General features: G+C 36.6%; 1 protein-coding gene across 3 annotated transcripts in view; it reads left to right on the plus strand.

Annotated features, from left to right (window-relative positions):
* The window catches only part of GSTCD (glutathione S-transferase C-terminal domain containing), a 45578-nt gene extending 28654 nt beyond the window's left edge, over positions 1-16924 (plus strand). For all 3 annotated transcript variants that reach the window (XM_030947136.1, XM_030947137.1, XM_030947135.1), the window contains 7 exons: positions 4879-4994; positions 5216-5260; positions 5649-5777; positions 8253-8386; positions 10103-10133; positions 13957-14026; positions 16251-16924. In XM_030947136.1, the coding sequence (XP_030802996.1) occupies positions 4879-4994; positions 5216-5260; positions 5649-5777; positions 8253-8386; positions 10103-10133; positions 13957-14026; positions 16251-16402 (677 nt within the window). In that variant the 3' untranslated portion in view covers positions 16403-16924. The remainder of the gene's footprint in view (positions 1-4878; positions 4995-5215; positions 5261-5648; positions 5778-8252; positions 8387-10102; positions 10134-13956; positions 14027-16250) is intronic.
* The last annotated feature ends 738 nt before the right edge of the window (positions 16925-17662 follow it).

The following is a 17662-nucleotide window of genomic DNA, read 5'->3' on the forward strand; positions in this document are numbered from 1 at the left end:
TGTAATGATAGATTGTTGTGAGTCATGTGTGTTAGCAGAGTTAGGAAGCAGACAATTACCATAGGTGCTATTCTGCTTTACACTATATTTTCTCTTGAGAATTGTTCAGTGAGCAAGCTTCCTTTTGTACCTTGCAATTCTTTTAATATAATATCCAAAACTAGGGAAAAAGAAAATGTTGGTAAATGTTGTCTTTTGGTGACACAAGTAATAAAGCATATCCTTTAGTCCTTGCATAGGAGTTTATACCTGGTTAAAGGGAAAGAGTTGCACTCTGAGGGCTTCATTCATGACCAGGTGCTTTAAAAAACCTACAAGAATTATTAAAATCTCTCTTTGTAAGAACAAAACAATTCTGTTTGGTGCCAAAGCTGTTTGGCTTTCTGGGCCAGTGTCACAGTGCCTGGAGAAGGCCAGTGAGGAAGCTGAACTGTACATGTGCTGTGTACATATGGAGTGCAGCACTGGGACATGGCTCAACAAGTAGTGAGAGACCCACACCATATGGAGTGGTGTAACACTCCACAGAGAGCCTGGGCATCTCTAGAAGCAGTAATACAGATAAAGGAATGGTAGAGAAAGGAATTCTTTGTTTACCTCTGCAGTAACAGGGCTCAAACTGCTCAGAAAGCCAGCAGGGTTGCCACATCATCTTGAGTTAACTGCATCTTTCTGCTGCAGCTCATAGATGTGCCTTTTGGAAAGGTGTGAGCATTTAGTTTTCCTGGTGATATGCAGAGGTCTCTGGCCCCTCTGTCTTCATAGCACATTGTAACTCTGAGATTCTCTGCAGAGCCAGAAAGCACATACTTTCCAACCTCCAGGTTCCTTTTGGGTATACCTTGGTTGGGATTAAAGTCTTGGTAAAGCAACAAGATTAAGACAATGAAAAAGGAAAAAAATTAAGGTTTGCTGTAGTTTTCTCTAAATAAAAAATAGTCCAGCATAGAGCTTTGGCTGCTAGGATAGTTGGTACTTCATGATGCTTCAAAGTGGGTTATCTTTTCTTTCTGATGATTTTTTCTCCCCTGGCCTTCCAAAATGTGGATTAGACTTTTATATTGCTGAAGGTAGGTTAACACAGAAATATTATCTCAACATGATGAAAATGCTGATTAATACCTACTGAAAAATTTCATGAAGCTGTTCAGTGTTTCCATTTACTTTTCAATGAGAGTGATTTTTGAAATTTCACCTATTGTGTAAGTTAGTTGCATTAGATTTTGGGGACTCTGATGGAGTGGAAAATGTAAAAGCTGTGAAACTTTTTTGATAATTTGATGATGTTTTCTTTGTGAATTCCAGCAGATTAGGTATCCCACATTATAAGAAAGACTTTAATGATCAAATTCAACAGATTTTTTACAACTGCTCTTTTAGAGGCCAGCCTTTGAATTCTGCATTCAGGTCAGAGCTCGAAGTCTGACCCTTAGGCTTAACACACATGGTAAAGAAGTATATTCTTTGTAACTAAGAGGCAGACTTCCAGTGACAGATACTTTTTAGTCCAGTATCTCTCAAACAGCCAGACTGAATTACTTGACAGCAGTAAGGGAGTTGAACAAAAGGAAAACAATTTATACTGAGCCTGATAAGTGGAGAGCCAAGGTCAGTGTTATTCTGCAATCTAGATTGCATTGAGGAATTGGTTAGAGACATTTTGTGGTGTTAATTGTTTTATGGCTACTCTGGAGTGAAAGTCTGCTTTATTCCCAAAGCTGAAACCATAAGAGTGGTTTTTGTTCTTAAATGGACAGATTTTTGTCAATGAGGAGGTATTAAAGTTCCAATTCAGGATGTGGTCCACCTTCTCTCTCAACAGCCATCCTTGCTGGGTCCCTTATTTGAGTTATGCCCAAGTGAAGAAGCCACAGACACACTATTTGCTGTATTTAATTCAAGTAGTGCTCAAAAAATATAATCATCCCTTTTTCCCGATCAAAGTTGTCTTCCTCCACTATTACAAAAGATAGAGGAGAATTGAGACACATTTGCCTCCGGCATGCCTCTTGGCCTTTTGAGGCAGTGTGTATTTCATACAGTGATTCCACTGGGTCTTTGCCAGGACATCCTTGGAGATGATGCTGAGGCTGGCTGGCCCATCTCCTGATACTTCTCTCTCTCCTCTGGTATGGTCATGCAACAAGTAGGGAACAGATGTTGCTGAAAGCTGACAGGTTGCCTCTTGGGAAGAGGGGAAGGGAGCCACTGGAGTGTGATCCCAGGCTGGAGAAGGGGAGGGCAGATCTTGAGCTTTCAACACTGGCCCACACAGATTTAATAAAAGCAGCTGAATTAGAAGAAGAACATTGTTCAAGTAACCAAGGTGACCAATGGACCTCAGCAAAGTTATTTGCTTTGCTAATTGTATTTATTTCAAGATTTGGCAGAGTTCATTGGAAGAAGGTGGTATTATTTTTGACTGTTGAGAGTATTTGTTTGTAAAGAAATGTCAGCTGAGCTGCATTCCTTACATCTTTTTTGAGTTCTGCTTTTTCTAGTGGTTGCATGGGAACCACTGCACCACAGTATTAATGTGACTAATACTCTGTGTAGACATGAAACACCAGCCCATAACACAAAAGTACAACAACCCCCACAACAAAGAAGCAATTAAGACCCCCTACCTGCCAACAGATACCAAAAAGAGTTTAGCAGAAGATATTGTGGGTGTTAGGAAATAATTAGAATATCCTGATTTATCATAAGGAACTACCATTAAAAAAACCATTGGTTTCAGAAAAACTTGTTCAGCTCAGAATAAGACAGTATCTGTTGTTTTGTAGTTACTGAACCTTTTTGCTGTACTTAAACAATATAGCAATGAATACACTTCCCCTAAATTTCCATGAAAAGTAGAATCATGTTGTCATTTGAATTAATTAACCAAGGCTTATGTAAAATGAGAAAGATACTTGTGCTGAAACAATAGAAGTGTGCAAGCCCACTGTATATAGTAGGGGAATGCACATGCTGTGTTATGTGTATGTGTTGGTAGCTGCGTGTGCAGATGTACTGTGGTAGGACTTGGAAGTTGGATAGGGTTAAATTCTTAGAGGTGATATATGGGGTGTGGTTTTTTTAAGGGTACTTTAGTGACTTTTCAAGTTTAACTTGAGAAATATGAAAGAATTATTTGAGGACTAAAGGATTATACAAACTTGAATGCTGACCAAGGTAATACAAAAATAAAGGGGGCTTTGCCTTCTGAAAAGTTGATATTTATTTGTGCCAAAGTGCAAGACCTCTAAATGCCACAGAAACTTTAAAGTTCTGCTTGACATGGGCTAAATTAACAGTAATGCTGGATTTGTGAAACCAAATAAAATATTTTTGTTATGATCATTTATTAAAAATTAATTTTTCTGGGACTCTATGGCAGTCTGTTGGTTGGGTTTTCATGAAGGAAGCAAATAACTTTATGGGGGCCTTTCCGTGTATTGTGTAAAAATGTCAGGTTCTTCAAGGTTTTGCCTTATAGGGCTAAATTTCAAACTTTTTTTCTTACTGTTCTTGAAGACAGCAATTAACATTGTTTACAATCACAGAGCTTGTGAAATGCAAAGTAAACCGTAGTATTTTTAGATGCAGAAATTTTGGTTGAATTTATTTCCTGTTTGCTGCAATGAAGGACTCGTTAGCCATGCTAACTAACATTTTCTGCAGGCCACATCACAGCTTGCTGTGTTTCTGTAGTTCTGGCTACCAAGCTCAAAATACAGAAGTAGAACAGGCAAAAGTCCTATTGATTCAAGCTTGATTTTATCCATCTTTCAAGGGAATATTTACTACTTATTGCCTGCACAGTAAAGGAGGAGGGACCTTTTTAGTTGGTGATCATGAAGGGTTAATTAGTGCTAGAGTTTTTGAAGACTGTAGGCTAATTCTTCAAAAATTATTTTTCTTATTAATTTAATACTCATGAGGTCGACTAACTGAGTACTAAGTAGTGGATCTGGTTTTGCTGATGAAAATTGTTGCTATTTTACTTTTTGATTTTTAGGGATCCTAGAATCTATTTCCTAATTTTGCACAGTATGAAAATTTGATGGTGTTTTCAGGAGTTTTACTTAATACTAAAGAGTTGTTTCAGTACTTTTTTCTTACTGTGAAGATGAGCTGTCAATATCTGTGTCAAACTCTGCTTTCTGAACAAGCAAAAGGAGTCTTGAATAGGTCTGTCAGCACTCAGTCCCACTGAGACAAAACACAGCCTTACAAATACATAAGTGCTGACTCAACAATTCATTGATCTGAAGCAACTCTGTGTTGGACTTTTCCAAGCACATTTGAAAGAAATTAATTGTTTTTCCAGTTCTGGTTGTTACAGATGTGATGGAAAGCCAGTCTTTTGAATGTAGAAATAGTGACTTTGAGAAGTACCTCCTTGCACATGCAGTCATTTAAATAAATAGGACTGGTTAGTATGAGAAATAAAAACTGACAGTAGAAAGAGTACAAGTTTTAAAACCAAAATGCTTAAGGATAGTGTATATAGATACAGTAAATGAGGATTCATTTTGGCAACCTTACTGTGAATGTGTTTGAACTCTGTCTCTGGGCATGAATCACAAGACTGGAGGGGAATTAGGCCAGAGCTTACATGACTTTGATTGCTTTACATTAAGTTTATATGAGTTTGTTCCGAAGGATACATTAACAGCAACAACTAGAAAGTTAATTTTGGAAAAGGTTCTACCAAATATTTAATATGCTAAATATGAATTTAACTTGAAGGGGATTAAGATGTGCAAGTGTTCCTGTCTTTTTCAATCTCAGCTATAAATTGCATTTGCAGTGTTTTGCAGTTACCCATGTGAAATTGTCAGTGTTGAGAGCTGCTGCTCACTACTTAGGCATTTTCTCTGTCATCCCCAGGAAAGATGTCTCAAGACCGGGCTCTCAGGAAGCAGCAGCAGCTGAACAATCTGGTAGCAGCAGTGACAAAGCTCGCAAAACCTGGAGATTTGATTGTGGATTTTTGCAGTGGAGGGGTAATGTATCTTTTTGTTTATGTGGTGCAATGTCTTTCACCTTTCATATTTGCAGTGCTAGGTGGTTGCTGCTACAAAGAAAAGCAGATGTGCAGATGCTGAAATTTTAGCTGCTTTCAAAGGTTCTCTCATTGGCATGGGGATGCTCATCACATAATGAGTGAGCAACAGGGAACACTGAAAAGTGACTCAGATTTTGTTGTTTGTTTTCGTTTTCACAGGGCCATGTTGGAATTGTTCTTGCTTATATGATGCCATCGTGTCAGGTAAATCCTCAATAAAAAGATTTCTGGTAGTCATCTTAAAAAGATGTGTATGTAGAGAGGACACATAGAAATCACAGTTGTCTCAGCAGAGGACTTAGGTTTGAAATATGAAAAATTTTTAGCATAATTCCCAAATGTGTGGGGTGCTTTCCAGAGAAGACAAAAATTGTAGGAAAATATAAAATATTTTCAAGCTGATTAATACTGGTAAGTATTAAATGCCTTTGATTGTTCCTGGATTTCCAGCTAATCATCTTGTAGATCCCAGATGTTGCTACAAGTGATTCAGAGGTTTTCTCAACAAACTACGAAGTGTTCTGCTTAGTAATGTTGTACTTTGATTTCTCAGTATTATTTTGCTTTACTTTCTCCTATGTGTGAAATTTAGGTGGTACTCATAGAAAATAAGGAGTTGTCTCTGATCCGTGCTAAAGACAGAAGTGATGAACTGGGTTTAAATAACATTTGGTTCATTCAAGCAAATTTGGACTATTTTAATGGAACTTTTAACATTGGGGTAAGTGATGATAACTTTTCCACTTCAAAACTTCAGTGTCTGATTAATTATTCTTAAAACAACTGATATACATGAGAGAATAAAATTCTGTATGTCCTTACAGACTGTGAAAGTAAATGAGATTAATGTCCTGACTAGAATTTTGCAGCCCTAGTGAAGAATAAGGCATAAATAGTATTTTGTAGCTCTTTAAATATTCCTGTCATCCATTTTTTTATGCTGTTAATAGAATATGAACCTCTGTGGCAAGGTGCAAGCTTTCCATGCAAGACTGCCTGTTCTTTAAATCATCCATCTAAAAGCCTGTTTTGACTATGGCAGAGGATAGGTAATGCTGAAGGTTTATGGTACATGAACAGTGCTATTTAACTGATTGGTTGGTTTATTTAAGAAAGGAAAAGAAATTCAGTGCAGGAGAAAGAGGAGAGAATAAATGGTTTTAGCCCAGTCCTTCCAAGTGTAAATTTCCAATTCTCTAGCTTTTTTCTGTGCTACATTGTCATATAAATCTCAGTGGGTGAACTAGAGAGCTATTTCAAAATAGCAGGATCTCATGAATAATACACTGAATTGTGTGTGTGAAATGCTTAATAGTTGTTTTATGAAGTGAGTCTCCAATTTTGTGGTCATTGGAATTCCTGTCTTGATTTCTGGGGGCCCATTTTAAAGGTTAATACAATGTTAACCCTGTGGAGTTTTTATTTAATAAAAAAGTATTATATTCTCTCTTTCAAGTTTTGTGACAAGGGAGATATTGAAGTATATGTCAGAAGAGTTCACTTGGAAATTCTTCTTTTCCAACCCTTCATTTCCAAATATCTGCATTAGTCTTCACATTTTATTTTGTTTCAGACAGGGAATTCAGTATATAGGGTATACTGAGAAAGCTTTGTCTTTAATTTTATTAGGGATTTTTTGTTAACTAAATGGATTTTCAAAGCCAAAGAAGAAATCATTTGGTCTAACAGGTCACACAGGCTCAGCAAAGCTACTGGTTTATCTGCTTCTGTTTTAAGGTCTCTTTTTCTGCAAGCAAAGCAGGGAGCTAGCTTTGTTTTCTGCTTGGATAGATGAGGAAGTAACTATAATTGCACTCCATGATAATCTGATAGCTGTGATATTAAGATTCTATTTCTGATGTTAAACTAGTTTTATTTTTGTTGTTAAATTCATATAAGCAGAAAATTTCATTGTGCAATTATTTTCTTTTTAATTTTTTAGTGTTCTCCCTGAGACAAGAGTATTTGTTTCCATCTGTATGCAATTACAGTTCAGTTGATGATTAATGGTCTCCTCAGCTGAGCTTACAGCAAGCAAACCGGAAACAAAAAAGACCTTGTTTTAATCTATATCTGAGAGCAAAGTTTTTATCTTCCAGTTGCTCTACCTTGAAAAACAGCTTTGAACCCTGAAATCTGAGCTGTGCAGTCTTAAACCTCTTCTCTAAACGTACAGTGAACAAAAAGCAAAGCAAACAATGGTTTGGTGGTTCTATAAATCCACACTGCTGCATAAAATCAAAAATGTGCCTCAAAAACGTCCTTAGTTGAAGTATGCACCAGACCTACTCTTTGAGGTGCTGCGCACCTGTGAGGAGGCAGAGGAGGTAATGCCCTATTTCAGTGGCGCATTTGGCATCCCAGATAGAGACAGGAGAGAGCTGCCTGTGTTTCCTTGCAGTATATTGAGTACTGCAGTCATTTGTTTTTCTATAGGAGAGCAGAAAGAATTTGGGTGCAACATCTGTGTTGCCCAAACACGTCAGTGCTCACAGGTAGTTGTGATCAAATGTTATTTTAGTTTTAGTTGAAGAGCCCCTCACTAAGGAAAAGAAATAAAAGAATAAGGAGAGGAAAAAAAAATTAAAGGAGGGCAAGTTGTATTTGATGCCTCCCTCAGCTCCGGTGTTTGTTTCCTATAGGTTTTACTCAGTACTTGAAAACCAAATTATCTAAATTTATATAATATTAGCATAATTTTAGCATAATAGCATCATTTTTTCCTTTATATGTGACCTTCAGGTATATCTATTTCTTCTCATACTACTTAGTTGAAATCCAGTTTTGATGTAGTTCTTTCTATTTTTGAGTTCTTTTTGCTTGACAAAAACTTTTTACAAATCACCATATAGTTTTTCTGTTACTATATATTCCACAACTACAATCTTTCTGGAGATTTGTGTTTAGTTTATTTGATATCACAATGAAGTGCACCTGCCTTTTGAGTGCTTCTGGTGAGTGTCCCTTCTTCAGTGTTGATTTTTTGTTAATGAAATAAACCCTAAATTTTCCTCAACATAGATATGAAGGAGAGGAATGAAAAACTGGAGAATTAAGGACCAGGCCTTTGGTGTAACAGCTTTAGTTGCAAAAACTTCCTCATGCATTTAATTAAGTCAACAAAAAAAAGCTGGATTGTATTTAGACTGTTCCAGTGATGAATTTTCCTGTTTCCTTGGTTGTTTTCCTGCTGTAGGTGGCCCTGCACGCCTGCGGGGTGGCCACGGACATGGTGATTGAGCACTGCCTCAGGGCACGGGCAGCCTTTGTCATCTCCCCCTGCTGCTACGGCTTCATTCAAAATACAGTCAAGTTCAAATATCCACGAAGGTAAACTAAAGCTTGCAAGATAAGCCTTAAAATAAGCCTCAACTTAACTGAGGGAATAAAATCCTAGAAGAGTATAGAATTAATCATTTGAGGGTCATTGAGAGTGACCAGGCTAAACTGATTCACACTTACAATGAAACTGTTTCCTCCTGTTTACCAGTCCATCCTCACGGGCAGATTGGTAATTCCTGGATTTTTTTTTTCTGGATTTATCTATTCATGGTTCAGAAGACTTCATACAATCAACATAGTAGATACAGTATCTTATATGCAGAACTTCTACCTTAAAATCACAAAGCTAATAGGAAACTCATGAAAATTACTCTTAAGAAGGGGAATTGACATTTTAATGTTGGAGGAAGATGTAAGCAGTCAGTTTAAAGAAATGGGTCTGCTTTATACCACAGTTTACTGCTTGTACAACTCCTTTGATTTATTCCCAAGTAGATAAGCTCTCCTGTGTTTCAGTTCATATTTTTAATACTTTTTCAATGGATTGTGTACACATTTTGTCTTCAAATCTGCCTTGTGGGAGATACTAATATATCTTATGCTTAAGAATTTTAATGCCTTTGATATAAATGAAATGTAAAGGATAAGCATAAAGTGGCAGAAGATAAGAGGTTAAACAGCCTTCTGAATCAGAACTAGGTGGGGGAAAAGGGTTGTGTTGTGGTTGGCTGTTGTTCATAAAATTGAACTTTGCGTTTTGGATATCCAAGATGAATTAGATTTAATTCTACCAGGAATTACATCAATGACTTAAGTATATATTTGCTAAAATAAGAAACTGAAACATGCAGTCTTAAAAGGTATCAACAAATCTAAAGAGATATTATGCATTCATGTAAAGTATTTTTCATACTTTAATATCAAAGTGTTATGCCACGGAAGTGCATAGAAAGCAATTCTTTATAACTCGTCAGTTTGATAACCTTTGCATTTAACTGTTCTTTCTTAGTCAATTTGATACTTCCATCTCTTTTGTTTTCTCTTGTGACACAATAATACATTAAGTCTTCTAATGAAGGGGCAATAAAATTCCAAGCCTTCTGAAATTAATAGGCATATAATTTTTCTCAGTAGATTTGTTTTAAAGTTGGCTGGTTAATGTTTAACTTTTCACCAGCTACATTTTTAGACCACAAAGACTGGAAATGATCACTTAGAAAATTTTTGTTGCTGTGGATGTTGCAAGAATATTTGTGTTTGCTGAAATTTTCAATCTAACCTCATAAGTCAATGAAAAACTATCAGCCTGGTCTTGAGCTGCATTTTAGGGTTTGCTTTTTCTTTTTTTCCTTGTGTTATATGATCGTAAAACATGATAGCCTGGCCATGTCCCCGTAGGGGCTGTGTTCTGTACTCAATTCCATTGTAAAGACTCTTTAGCTTTGTGATACAAACAAAATATATGTTTGTATTATTTAATAAATGTAAAGTGTTTGTGTGACAGTGAGAAAATCACAGTAACTACGTGTTATTTATAATGATTTAAAGAGATATTTTTTTATTAATACTAGGAAAAAAACACGACTAAATACACCTTTCTAGTGAACTGGAACTGTAATGGCCTTTGGTATTTTTTAAAGCCTTTCTGTATGATAAAGATTTTTTTTTTTTTTTTTTAATGTGTTCAAGTATATAATGATTGCTTCTGTTTTCCACCTTTGCTGTTTTCAAATGTGAATTGAATTGATATATTTTTTTTTTCAGTCATCAGTTCAAAGAAATTTTGTCCTACAAGGTATGTAAAAGGACAGAGGGAAGATATTTATTTGCAGTTTCCTGCATTCCACTGGGTCTTCTTAGCAAATGAAATATAGGTGGTTATCTTCTAGAAATAGGAGGGGCATGTGTTAGGTGAAATATTCATTATTAGTGCAGGTGCCATTGTGTTTTCTCTCCACCATCCATTTTAAAGGCTTTTTTCTTCAACAAAATGAAGTAATTTCTCCACAAAAAAACCACCTTTTTTGTCATAATGTGTAAGTGAGCCATTCCTAAGTACTTCAATGTGTATCAGTTAAAAATTACAGGATACCAATTTGTTTAGATGTTTAATACAACTGTTGTAATAAACATTAGATGCCTCCCTCTAATTTATGTCTAAAACATTGGACATTGTAAGTGTGAAGAGCTTAAACAGATCAGCAAGATTTTAATACATTACTTATATTTTATACAGTCTTTAAAATGTTGTTCAAAATTACTTTTAAAATATTGAAGTGTGTTTTGACCCTGAGCATCTGGGGTCTGTGGAGATATCTGAGAGAAACACAGGAGAAATTATCACTGAAGCATACTGACAAAGTGAAGGGTAACAGGAGAGTGGAAAAGGACAAGAGCAGAGAGGTGGGCAGCAGAAAACTGGTACTGATCTGCTAAGTTTTGTCTTGTGAATTTAAACTAGTTACAGATGAGCAACCCAAAATTTGAAGGTTAGAGGCACTTAATGTGGCATGGAAAAAAACATGTTTCTTTTTGAGAGAAGCGAGGTTATGCAGGAACTTTACTAAATTTTCAGCTAAAATCCTAGACAGGACTCTTTGCTTTTACAATATAGAAGTGATTTTTGGAAGTGCAAAATAATTCTTTGTAACAAAAATATGGAAATTAAGGAGGGTATTTCTAATATCCAGATGCTTTTGGAAACAGTGGGCAGTGCAAAGGTAATGTATGTGGCAGGAAAATAGAGATTATCCTTTTTAATCCCTAAATTAGAGGGAGTTTTAAAAATTCAGAAAATCTCCAGCCATTTTATAAGGGAATAGTTCAGTTATCAGATAATAAATGCCCAAAGATTGAGATGCCAGAAGCCACATGATGGATTTGGAGCTGCCATTATTTTTTCCCATGGTTAATGTTCCTTTCAGCATCTCTGTGACATAATCTCAAAGAACTCAGGTTTCAGTTCAGAAAAAAATTATTTACTAGCATTATTAAACTTGCTGACAGTACAGAGAGAGATGGTGTCAGTTATAAAGTCAAAGATGCCTAGATTAGGATAGTGTGTATAATCTCATTGCAACTCAGTGAATTTCTTCTTAATCTGTTAAACCATAGAGATTTAAATCACAGGGTTTGTCAATACTGTAGAAACTCCAGAATTTTATTAATTGTGTTGCAGAAGGGCACAGGAGTCAAAGATAAGGCTAAAAAATATTACTGTTCTTAGTAACATGAGAGTCTATACAATTGGTCTAGGCTGGTTGGTGCCTCAATCCTACTTATAAATAAATTCTGCTGAGCAGCTAGCTCTATGTGTTTTTATATTTCGTATTAATAAATTCTTACAGGTTATTGGCTAGCAGCCAAAGTTGCCATGTGTTAGCCAGACATTGTCTGTGTCACTCACTCCAGTTACCATTTTAAATTAATTTCTCTTATCTTTCATTTTAGTGAGATCTAAAAAGACATCCAGAAGTCTGGCATTTCCAAAACTTTTTTGATGAGAACATTATGCTGTAATTCATTTGTTTATAGTTGCAAGGAATAAGGTCATGCTAGCTGTAGATTTCTATTATGATACATTTTGAGACTCTGTCAAGACACAAGGAGAATTGGAAAGTAGAACTGTATAATTTTTCAAATACAGCTTTGGAAATTTAATAGAAATGGAACAGGTAGGTGTTCTAGTAAACAAGTTAACTGTTTATGCACACTTTGGGAAATTTCTAACCATTACTTTAGAAATGCTTTTTTTATTTCAGCCAACAGGGAATATGACAATTTAATCATTGTGTCAGGGGGAAACAATGTAGTCATAACAGCCTCTAGTTTATCTTTTTGGATCACACTGTAAGAAGCCAAGGGTTGGAGTCAGTCCAGATGTTCAGGTCAAGTGACAAGACTTACCTTGGCTCTGGTCTGGTCCAAAGAGCTGGGAACTTGCTGTTGCAAAGAGCCAAGTTCTGTCAGATGCTTGAAGACTGGTGAGGAGTTGTGTGCTAATATGGATCTTCTCCCTCTCCTCTAAATCCCTCTTTTTCTCCCCAACCTGCCTGTCACTCCAGCTTCTCTCCAACAGTGGCCACATTGTCCATGGCACCCTTTCTTCTCCATTCTTCAGTGGTCACATCTGGGTTTAACATTTTCACCTCTTTTGTACTACAGGAGTAGCCACATTTGAGCTGAACTGACTGGGTGTAACATGTTTAAGGCCTAAATGTGTTATGACATGTTCTTATTTTGCTTATTTTTTATGAAGCTATTAGCTGGACACCTTCATGTCAATGTGCTCATGTCAGTAATATCTTGATGCAAGGAAACAAATATCCTTGCATCAAGATATTATAAATATATTTGTGTATCAAGTGATGATTTTATTTTATAATGTATGGGAAAAATTTTTGTGGTCAGGTGTCTGTTTAAGTATTGGGTGGAGTGCACTGGGGGAATTGCCGTCTTGTTTTGATATGGAGGTTTCTTGTGGATGTTTATGGCCCTCTAAAAGAATCTGGAGTGAGTATCCTTACTTCAGAATACTGAAAGAGCCTGAAGTATCCTTAGGTGCTCTCTCCACCTGTTACAAGAACCAAATATTTAAAATTGTAATTTTATATCAGGTAAGAATAAATTTTTTTTTTTTATGCAAGACACATGTCCTTGTTTCAGAGCTATAGCTCTGGAAGCTTTGCTTAGGAGAGCACTTTGTGTTGTTGCCCATTTCTGTTTTCTCCCCATGACATTGCGGGAGACTTGAGAATGTTATGTGATTCTAAGATGGTTCTGATTTACTCTGCCCTGTATTGAGCATTGCAGCTGTCCCGCAAAGCACAGCTGTCATCAGAGCAGTAATTGCACTGCTACACCTGCAAGGCTCTTGCTCTCTCCACCTGGCTAACCTGCCTTCCTTGCCTTGGCTGGTCTTTGAGGAACCACTGTGCTGGTATTGAAGGCAATGAGGATATGGCTCTGCTGCTGCCCTCTCCCCTGCACCATCCCCCTGGCTGAGTGGGCAGGGAGAAATTCTTCTGTAGAAGTGTCTGCAGAAAATTTTAATGGAGCAGGGGTAGTTTGAAAGTAAATTGTGCTCCTTTTGTTGGAGGAGACTTTCCTATTCACAGCCAGGTATTTTCTGCCTTCAGGATCTGATTGGATTTGGTGGGGCAGAGGAAGTTTGACCCACCAGCTTATCCTGGGATTCAAAATCACTGTTTGGGAGAAATGTTCAAATAAACTGTTAAAGAATTTTGTCTTGGCTGCTTATTGATGCAGGGAGGCTGCGCCATTATGACTGTGCTAAACGATGGCTGTGTTGTTCATCAGTTATTGAAGGCAAAATTAGTCTGCAGGATGTCTTTGAAGGATGCTGTCTTGTATACATTGCATCCCATTCAACTGCTGCAAAGAATTAGGAAGTTTAGCAAGAAATAAATACTCATGAGGAGAAATGAGGCAGTGATTACAAACACTTGACCTACACAAGTATTTGCAGTATAAAAATTGGGATTTCCACACAGGTGAATTTTTTTTAGAAATACTGTCTTCAATGTGGTATCATTTCTGATATTTTTAAGCATTTAATCAGATTTTTCTTGATGAATTTTTTTTTGTCTTTTTTATAGGAGCACATGATCCTTTGCAGATTTGCAGATCAGACAGCTGTTCAGCTTCCACCTGAACGCAGGCTAATTGGTATGAATTTGTGCAGCTGTTGTGTAAACCATCCCAGTAATGGTTTTACCTTGATACATAAAGGAAGAAGTAGGACATTTATGAATGGGGCATTAAGTAGATGTCTTCAGATAACAGTTGAAAAATTTAAGTTTCATCACATTTCACATCTTGCTGTTCTTTTCTTGCTGTAGAAATGTCTTTCTTCATCCAAAATCATCAATATTAAAGCGACAGTTTGGTATTATTGTTTTGATGGAAGCTGTAAACTAGCTTCCAGGTCAGAAAAGACAGAAGGGGCTAGGAACTCTAAGTCTGCTTAGAGATAAGTCTATTTTTTGGCTTAGAAGAAACATTTACAAAGTATATGAAAGCAGTAGTAGCTAATAAGCATAATGTTTTTAAGAAGCTTAATTTGAACAATTTAAAGTATTTCTTACACTTGCTGCACAAAAAGAAAATAATAGAGATCCTGTATAAAAGCTGACAGTAAATTTGTCAGTTTCTTTTGTCATCATCACAATATTTGAAAAACAAATTTTAAAAAGGTCAGTATTCATTTACTAGTGTTGTACCCCACGCTGTGGACTGAAAATTGAAATAGGATCAAAAAAAATTTTTTGAAGGATTGTAACTCTTATCTGTTCTCAATGTCTGAAACTGCAGGGGTTTTTTCCACAAATGTAACTTCTAAATGTTTTGCCCCGACAGTAAGTACTATTGTAATAATAATATTGGAGTCAGTGGCCATTTTGTTCAACCAACCACAGAAGGTGGTTTTCTATGAAACCACAGATGTGGGAGGATAGGGCTACAAAAGATGATTTGCAGAGTTCTGTCTGGTTGGTTATATAAACTAGTGATTTCTCCCTGCAACATACAAATCCATACAGGACTGAGTTGGAAAGATCTTTTTCAGGCTCTCCCTTATTATTGTATCTTTAAATTGTCTCCAACCCAATTAGTACTCCTCTCAAATCTCAATCTACCAAGAGAACTGAGGCCAAATGTCATAATAATGAATTCAAAGCAGCGAAATTCTTTTGTAACTAAGGAATCCAGCTGAGAAGGAGGAGATAGTTCTGGCTGTGGGCTCACTGTGGACAGACAGAGTAGGTTGGACTGAGCCCTGCATTCAACTGTGATGTGCACCAACTGCTCTGAAATACAAGGATACTGCAGGGTGTGTTGGTGCCACCTGCCCAAAACTTCTAAAGGCACCTGACCAGGGTGCCTAACAGGCCTGGTAATGATACAGGCACAGAAGCTGGTTATATATTCAGGAAAGAGAGCTAAGCTGTTCCAGAGGGTGGTTTGGAATGCCAGACTCCTATTCCAAAGGCAAACAGGATGTGCTCCTGTCTCTTCATCTCACACCCAAAATACATTTAACTCTATAATTCTGTCAGGAGCAAGGGAAGAGGCAGGATCATTGTGTTTGAGACTGAAGCAGGATTGTGTCCTGTTGACTTGAGACTGTAACTACTAGTGATAAAACATTTCAAAGTAGCATTAAATTTTCCTTTCAGTAGAGTTTCAAGCTGATGAAAATACAATCTGACGAGTCAATTCTGTTTTTCAGAACATAATAATCAATTATAATGAGTAAATAAGTAAAGACAAATGGTCCCATCATCTTGTCATGGCTGTATCATAACAAAAAATTTCTAAGCCGAAAAAAACCCTCTATCCTTCCTGGGTTTTTTTCTGCAGGTAAATCTGAAATAAGCTTATTTTGCATTATCAATTTAGTATGTTGATTTATAAGTAGTTACAGTAGTATGTCTCAAATCAATTACACTGGATCACTTTTTGGTATTTTAGTCTATTGTTCAATAACCAGAGATTTTCAGATTTTAGGTTAAAGTAAAGGAAGGAAACAGCTATGGTTCTAAAGGGACTAGAAGTCTGGCAATTCAGAGGGCTAAGGGGTAAACTAGGCATTTTTTTTCTTCCCGTTTACATTAAAGCATGGGTTTTTTCTGTAAGTTTTGAGAATACTTTTAAATAGTTGTGCCTTTCTTCATATATAAAGAGTTAATAATCTCTTCAAGGTCTTTGCTAAATGAGGGTTACAAGTTACAGATGTGATTTGGAACGTAAACCAGATTAAGATGTTTTTTAAAGTAGGTTTGGAACTTATTTTTTAGATAGCTTACTGATGTGTTTTCCTAACATTACGTGCACATTTCTGATAATATTTCTACATTTTGAGTTTCTGTGCTCTCCCTTGCTCTCATTTTAGGAAAGCAGTGTATGGGACTTGTGGATCTGGATCGGGCATGGGCTGCGGAAGAACATAACTACTCAGTCCAAGTTATATCCATGGAGCCGGAGAGTTGTTCTCCAAAGAACAATATGTTTGTGGGCATCCCTACTGAGTGTGAAAGTATTTGATTTGAAGCTGAACATAAATCTTCAGTGCATAATGACATCCAGCAGATAGAGGCAGCGCTGGGAAGCAGACATCCTGCATCTTGAACGCATTGCCTTCGGAAAGGGAATCAGCCCCCAAAGTCCTAAAAAGCAAACTGCATGCAGAGCATCACAAATCAACTTGTAATGTGTCATTAAGCGACTTTTGGTTCTCATACTGAGAAGTTTCTGGATCTAATGACTGTGCATGGAATTATATCCATCTGTAAAAGTTTAGGAAAAACTGGCTTTGCTGAAGGAAAGGTGATTTCCTTTTCAGTAAAGCTGTGTCTTGGCTGCTTGGAAATTGCATTTGTGGTCAAAACAGCATTTGTGTTCATAAGCAGAGCAGTTATCAGCCAGCAGTGCTGATCACCAGAGGAACAGAGAAGATCAAGTTTATTGTGTTACTGAAGATGGCTGTGCAACAGGTGGTGGCCTGACTTTGCTAAAGAATTCCATACTACTGTAGGAGATTATTTTTAATAAAAGTTCATCAGAATACTTTGGGACTCAATCTGCTTATTAAAAATATATTCTACCTTGCCAATATTTTCTTAAAAAGACTTCAGAATTACCTTTAAATATTATGCAAGGATTCTGTAACCAGGCAGTTGACACTTGGTTTAAAGAAGCCAAACTCCTCATTATCCATTGACCAGAAAGTGAGAGCTAGACATTATGGTAGTGAATGGATCCTTCACTATAGCATTGCTAATAGAAGTGTGTTGATTCCTATTCATAAGAAACTTGCCATCCAGAAGAAATATTTATTAACAGTTCATGTGTCTACATACACCATCTTCATTGATTTTATATTCAGTTTAAAATTTGACAAAAGTTGCAGTGTGGAACCATTTGAAAAGATAATCACAGTTATGCTGCTCTAAAATGAAGATAAGTATTCTCCTGTGCTCCATTTCCCCCCTAATTTTAAATCACCTGTTGACACAAACACAATGGAAGGTAGCTCCCAATGAGATTTTTACTGCATGTTTAGGGATTTTACACATCTGTGATTTCTGCCATGTTTCAGTTTAAATAATCTGAAGTTTGAAAACTATGAACATAGCTTCCAGAGATGGCTAAATGAATTACAAACAATAGGTATTGGAGCAAAAAAAGAATCCAAAAGTATTTTATTATTCATGAAATGTGGATATTTAAAAGTTCGAAATACCTGGGTTTTTTTTTAATGTGAACACATGGAACGCTACCCACGTATTTAAAAAGCACAAAAAT

This window comes from Camarhynchus parvulus, chromosome 4 (assembly GCF_901933205.1).
Source record: "Camarhynchus parvulus chromosome 4, STF_HiC, whole genome shotgun sequence".
Classification (NCBI taxonomy): Eukaryota; Metazoa; Chordata; class Aves; order Passeriformes; family Thraupidae; genus Camarhynchus; species Camarhynchus parvulus.